The following is a 7,394-nucleotide window of genomic DNA, read 5'->3' on the forward strand; positions in this document are numbered from 1 at the left end:
GAATCTATGCTAGTACTTGTACCTAAACTTACTGAAACAGTACGTTTAGGTACAAGTAACTAAAGTATTTTTATATTTGGGTATCACATGCAGCAACCGCAATTTATTTAAATTTTGCAATGGACTGTATATTTTATTATTTTTTATTTTATTATATTGACGATTTATGTAATTTTATCTATTCTATTTCTATTCTAACTAGCCACATACAGTACAATAACTGCTAACTCTACCCAATACACAACAAAACTTTATTTTAAGTAACTGGACTACCGTAGAATGGGGTGACTTTGATTCTATAAGGTGACTTTGATAAAACATGAATAATTTGTTTCAAGAGAGTATACAACCCAAATGTTTCGTCCATTATGGTGGTTGTCTGAACTTGATTTCAGTGCACATGTTGATTCACTATAGCAGAAGGTGTTTGTGGCCAATATCAAAAGTATACGGTTGTAAATTCACCATTGAAGTTTTTGTTTGAATTTGAAGATTTTATATTGTGTTACTAAATTTAAACATACAGCTCTTACAATAGAATTGCAGGTAATTTTGTGTATGTTGCCTTAATGTAGGTCTAGTTGTCACTATTTTAAAATATTTAACCTAACTTATTTCCGTAACTACTCCATGAAATTGAATGATTTCTTATCCGGGGTCACTTTGATACATTTTTTGGGGTGACTTTGATACTTTATTTCTTTTTATAGTTTGCTTAATGAAACTTCAAACCGTTAATTATTTTCAGGATTTCGTCATTATCTGCATGAAAAGAAAAAATGCCGTTTATAAACGAAAGTTGGGATCAAGAAGCTACAAGAACTTCTCTGACGAAACTCTTGAACATGCTCTGCTTCAAATAGTAAACGGAAACTTGTCTGTTAAAGCCGCTTCAGAAAGATTTAAAATTCCGTATGGTACTTTATATAATAAATACAAAGAGAAGCATGTGAAGAAGCCAGAGGGCCAAACTGCGTTGACCGAGCTGGAGGAAAAATCAATCGTGTCCTGCATTGTCAAATGTGCAGATTGGGGATTTCCATTATCGACTCTAGATGTACAACTTTTCACTAAGAGTTATTTAGAAAGAACTGGAAGAATTATCTCTAAATTTAAAAACGGGGTAAGTCCTGGTAACGACTGGGTAAAACTTTTATTAGAGAGACATAGTCAGCAAATCTCTGAACGACTTGCGTCTAACATTACTAGAGCTCGGGCAGGTGTCACAAAAGAAACGATAGAATCATATTTCAATAATTTAAGAACAACTCTCTCAAATTGCCCTCCATCACACGTTTTCAATTACGATGAAACCAACGTTAGTGATGATCCGGGGAAAAGAAGATTGCTTTATAGAAGAGGGACCAAATATCCAGAACAAATCACTAATCATAGTAAAGCCGCCACATCAATAATGATGTGCGGTGCTGCTGATGGTACACTACTCCCTCCTTATATAATATATCGCAGCGAACATATGTGGGATGCATGGACATTAGGAGGTCCACAGGGCTCTCCTTGTTGTAGTAGTGGATGTTGCGCAAGAGGAGCTAGATATAACCGAACAAAAAATGGGTGGATGGAGGTAACTTGTTTTACAGACTGGTTTGAGACCATATTATTACCCCACGCAAGACGGCTGGAAGGTAAAAAAGTTATGATCGGCGACAACTTGGCGTCTCACTTTTCAGATCATGTTTTAGAATTGTGTGAATTGCACAATATTGAATTTGCGTGCCTTCCCAGTAATTCAACACACATATGCCAGCCTTTGGATGTGTCTTTTTTTAAACCCATGAAAGTCTCTTGGCGAAAAGTTTTGACGGAATTTAAATTGCGACACCCAAAAATTACTGGTGTACCTAAAGATCAATTTCCGTCGTTATTAAAAAAATGCTTGGAATTAATGGATCAGACAATTGCAAAAACTGAGTACAAATGTGGAGATTGTGAAAAAAGTGCAATTAAGAGAGTTTTGAAGAATGGGTTCGAGGCTTGTGGCATGGTCCCTTTCGATCCAAATAAAGTCTTGCGTAAGATTACACCAATCAACCATGATGTTGATTATGTAGAACCTCTGATTAACGACAGCCTCACAGACTATCTGATGAATAAGAAGTCCGAGATAGAAGTTACTAAACGGCAAAGTAAAAAGAAACTTCATATCCAACCTGGTAAAAGTGTAAGTCGACATATAACGGCAGTGACAGCTCCTCCGATAGCGAGTTAAACAGCTATAATAGTGAAAGCGAAAATGAAATTGAAAATGAAGATTCTGTGGAAGACCAATCATATGAAGATGAGATGAATACAAAACCCTCCCTTGCTGAATTGAATGTTGGAACTTACGTGCTTGTAAAAATTATGTCAGGTAAACAAAAATGTAAAAATTACGTATATGCCGGAAGGATACAAGAGAAATTACCTTCTGACGAATACGAACTCATTGGACTTAAATCACTGGATGAGACCCATAAACATTTTAAAGTTGTGGAGACCGACGTTTTTAACGCTCCTTTCGATGATATCTTAGCAATTCTGAAGACCCCATCGGTTGAAACAAATGAAACAGCAACTACATGTACATTTCCTGGCAGAGTTGATGTTAAAGAAAAATAACTTTGATTTTGTTTCCGTTCAAAATACATTCTTTTGGCTTTTTTTACTATTTTATACTGTTTTACTAATTTGCTAAAATGTTTTTTACCTGAATAAAGTATTAGCTACCTGTAAAATTATTTATTATATACTAATTATTGTGCCTATAGCAGCTGTCAAAGTCACCCCAAAAATTAAAATTGAAATATCTAAAAATTGGCTTGATCGATTTAAAAATGGGTTGACATTGGCACCATTACAGCTTTTATGCATCGTCCAAGCTATTTTAAAATAGGGTATCAAAGTGACCCCACATCAATGGGTGATTTTGATATACCATTACTTATTTTTTTTTGAGAAAATCCTCAATTTAAAGATATATATACTAACAGTATAAATTACATAAACATAAGATGCATCCCAATGGACATTTTTCCACATTTTTGGGATCACCCATTCAAAAGTTACGTAAGAAAATATAAAAAAAATTAACAAAGTCACCCCGTTCTACGGTACAATTTTTCTAATTTTTCATGTAATGTTAATATCTTGCAGCAGCTTTCAAGTGACCGAAAATATAAAAAAAATATGTTTTTTCTCGAAAACATTTCTCACAGCTTTGTAAGTATTTGACATTTGATATATTCGTCGAATTTAACAAAATTCCTATGCTCAAAACATGCGTGTGCGTTATGGTTCTTGCAACTGTTCCTAACAAAAATACCGGCAACAGCTGTTGGGTCTGTTTGGATGAAATAAAAATCACAGGAATTCAATTTCTGTGTGTTCTGGTGTTCATTCTTCATTCTAATACAAAATACAAAACGCAGGTGCACGGTTACGTTCTTTGAGAATATACCTCTGTGATTTTTAAAGTTTCTTGTATAGTTAATCGTAGAAATACCTCATGAATAGTTTTAAGAGTCTAGAATATAGAAATAGTCTTCTTAAAAGTTAAGAATCTTTCACCGACTCTTAATAGTCCATCGTCCATCTATAAGAGAATATAATGAAAGAATCTTACTTTAATTTAGCAGAAACTCTTTCTTGAGAAAAGCAACAATTTCGGAAGCAAATGTTTTGTTCTGATCATTTTTTATTAGAACAACTTCAGCTTAATGCAGATTTTTTAGGGAATTAATGTGTCTTCATTACAATCATTATTGACACCGGTACAAAAAATATTAGATCTTCTTAGGATGCCTGTTGGTTCCAGTGGCGGATCTAGAAATTTTTGTCAGGGGGGGGTCATGGGTCTTGAGGGTGATTTTGATACAGGATTTAGATTTTTACACCTTTCAGTGGCTGATCCCCAGAAATTTTTTGTCGGGGGGGGGGGGTCATGGGTCTTAAGGGTGATTTTGATATAGGATTTTGTATACTCAGTAAAATCAAAGGAAAGTTATTAAAATATAAATACTGAAAAATCAAGGACTGTCAATTTAAACTAGGGATTTTAAAGACAATTAATTTAAACCCACCTATCCTACAAAATCAAGAACAAACCAAGGATAAATAAGTATAAACCAAAGTTAAGTAATTTAAATGCAATAACTCAATGTAAGTGAGTGTAAACATTAATGAATGTATTTAACATTTATCGTTGGATATCCGATATCAATTTGTAACAATATTCATTTTTCCTTATTGCTATACGGAGTGGAAACATGGACTCTCGGAAGTACAAGTATGAGGCGTATAGAAGCCTTTGAAATGTGTGTTTTTCGAAGAATGCTGAAGATTTCGTGGACAGAGCACGTCACCAATAACGAGGTGCTGAGAAGGATGAAGACTGAGAGAGAATTCCTAAATATTGTAAACAACAGAAAAACGAGTTATCTAGGACATATTCACAGAGAAGAAAAATATAACTTTCTACGACTCATAATGGAAGGGAAAGTAGAAGGAAAAAGAGGTCCAGGAAGAAAAAAATGCTGCTGGCTGAAGAATGTAAGAGACTGGACAGGCATGGACACACATTTGATACTAAGAACAGCTCAAGGTAGAGAGCAATTTGCTGTAGGTATAGCCACCCTTCCGTAATGAAGAAGAAACCTTAAGAATAAGTGTAAACAGCAGTTTATTTAAATTAATTTATTCAACAAAAAACATAATATAATTAATTATATATATAATATATATTATATTATATATATATATATATATATATATATATATATATATATATATATATATATATATATATATAATATTTCTTTAATTAGGCACATTAGGCTATAAGTGCATGAATCGTCAGCAACATCCGGTAACGAGTGGTAAATAAAAGTTGGTAAATTATTTGATTGATATTTAATTTTGTTTTGGGGTGGTCATGACCCCCGTGACCCCTCCCTTGGATCCGCCACTGGTCGGTTCCGAATGTTGGTGCTCATTCTGGCTATGATGACTTACTTTGTTGGTTGCTATACAGAATAGCTGTGGTGAGGTCTTTGTATACATGTCCATGGTATCTTCAGGATCCTTCTGTATAACCATAGCTCAAAAGCCTGAAGTTTTGATAGAGTTTCCGCCTTCAATGTCCACGATTTTACTCCGTACAGAAGCTCTGACTACACGTAACATTTAAGGAGCCTTAGTTTTGTTTCTCAGTTGAGGTCATGGCTTTTGAACACAGAGCTTATAATCAAGAATGCACTTTTTGCCTTTCCGATGCGACATTTAATCTCTTGGGTATTGTACCCCGACTCCTTGATTATAGTTTCCAAGTTGTTGTACTTTGAGACACGTTCAATTCTCATTTGGTTCAATCAAAAACATCACAGCTGACGTCTCTACATTTTTGAAGTAATAACGTCACGCTAAATAAAGCTTCTCTGGTACCAACGGTACCAACATTTCCGGTAAATTCTTTAGTGGATGACTTTTAAAAACAGCTTCAGCAGATGGCTCATTAGGCTTATGGTCCTATAGTCTTCACAAACTTTTGCTCCTGGTTTTTTGGGCAATAGTACGAACTCCGATCCGAGCCACTCTACTGGTATTTTTACCTGCCAAGTATATATCATTAAATATTTCAGTTATTATTTTTGTTTGTTCTGCAACTCGGTGCCTTTCCATCCTTCATTTGTCTGACAGCTGGCGGTATTTCTTCTGGTAGGATTTCGGGACCTGAATTTTCTTCAATGGTGGGTTCTTGTATTGTTCTAAGGTCGTGGAAAAGTTTCTCCAAGTATTCTTCAGATACTTGGGGAGGGTACAAGATAGTAGGAACAAAGGCCTTCTGATATATTAAATCTCCACAAGATTTTGCTGTACGTTTGGTTGGTAGTCTTTAATTGAGTTGTCTATACATCTTTGTGATATCCGCTGATTTCAGAAAGGAATGCTGTAGTACTAACATACATAGAACAAAAAAGACTTAAGTGGTATGGACATGTAAGAGGAACTAGTGACAGTAGATGGATAAAAAGAATAATCGAATGGAGCCCCATAGGAAGGAGGAAAAGAGGACGACCCCGAAAATCCTGGAGGAATGAAGTAGACAACGCCATGAGTAACAGAGGCCTAAACGATGGAGACTGGGACGACAGAGAAAGATGGAAACGGTTGAGCGAGGGAAGGTAGTGAATATTGTAGAATCCCCGAATATATATAATGCTGTAGAAAATGAAGAAGATTTAAAAACAATTCAAATTGAATCGTTTGTCCAACCATTTGCATATGGCCAAGAGCCTTCAAACACCATCCGCAATTTGCTTGTTATGTTGCTCTTCTTCACTACAGCACGATGAGGAAAAAAATGAGGGTCTCTAGACAGATATTGTCATGTATTTGGATATCAATGAGCTAAATTAATGTATTCTTGAATGACATTAGGATACAATACAATATGTTTAAAAGAGGATCAGATTTTAATTTTCATTTTAAATTATAAAACCTTTTAGTAGCAAATCCTGTTTGGTGATCCCTTAAATGGGTTGATTACGACAAATCTATCGGAACCTTTCTCGAAAGTTAATTTAAACAGATCTTCACATATTTTTTCTTCGGAAAACAGTAGTTTTTGTGTTGAAACAATCTTCAATTTCCCAGAAGCCGGATGAGTCGTGAGATTCCAAATCGTATGAGAGATTGCAATGATTATAGTGTATTTTTATGTATGAGAGAGTAATAAAACAATAAATTATGTATGCAAATCCCTAAACTGTTGATACGGGTGACTCAATGAAAATCAGATATTTGTCAACAAGTTTACAGAAGTATATAGGAAAACAATTTTAAATTGAGTATGACCACCAGGTATAAAGGTTGGAGCAGAATAGAATACAATAGTTGTGAGGCTTACTAATCCCTAAATAAGGTTGCCAGTGTCGGAATGATGGAGGTTAACAGGTACTAATGAATTTGCAAGAAATGTAAGATGTTTATTTTATTGGTTATATATAACCAATAAAAGTTTAATAAGTACCTACCTATTTGCAAAATAAAGTTTAATTCTTTAGATAAAATAAAACGTTTTATTTTATCTGAAATGAGTGCATTCCACGAAGTAAGGGTTTCAACAATCAAACATTTAATTCTTTAATTCCAGGAATCTACGACAGTAATTGACTAGATAATTACCTTCTAAACTTATTCCACAGAAAATGTGATAGTGGGTTTTTCCATTTTGTAGGAAGGTCCAAGTGGCGTATTCAAAATTCTTAACAGTTCACTAAAAGTAGGTACTTCAGTTGCAAGGTGCAGTTTATTGTGTATACTAGTGTTATGGAAAATTTGGAAGTGCCGTGTAAACGCCGAAAAATTGATGCTTTAACAGTTAATGAAAAAACATT

The 7,394-nt window shown here is 34.5% G+C and overlaps 1 protein-coding gene across 1 annotated transcript; it reads left to right on the top strand.

Annotated features, from left to right (window-relative positions):
* Positions 1-766: 766 nt before the first annotated feature.
* On the top strand, positions 767-2,230 carry LOC140433109 (uncharacterized). Its single transcript, XM_072521163.1, has one exon. The coding sequence runs from the start codon at positions 767-769 to the stop codon at positions 2,228-2,230; it is 1,464 nt and encodes a 487-aa protein (XP_072377264.1).
* Positions 2,231-7,394: the final 5,164 nt, after the last annotated feature.

The sequence above is a fragment of the Diabrotica undecimpunctata genome, chromosome 2 (genome assembly GCF_040954645.1).
Source record: "Diabrotica undecimpunctata isolate CICGRU chromosome 2, icDiaUnde3, whole genome shotgun sequence".
Classification (NCBI taxonomy): domain Eukaryota; kingdom Metazoa; phylum Arthropoda; class Insecta; order Coleoptera; family Chrysomelidae; genus Diabrotica; species Diabrotica undecimpunctata.

Coding starts and splice junctions, on each gene's coding strand:
- LOC140433109 (XM_072521163.1), top strand. CDS start 767: ATGAAAAGAAAAAATGCCGTTTATAAACGAAAGTTGGGATCAAGAAGC.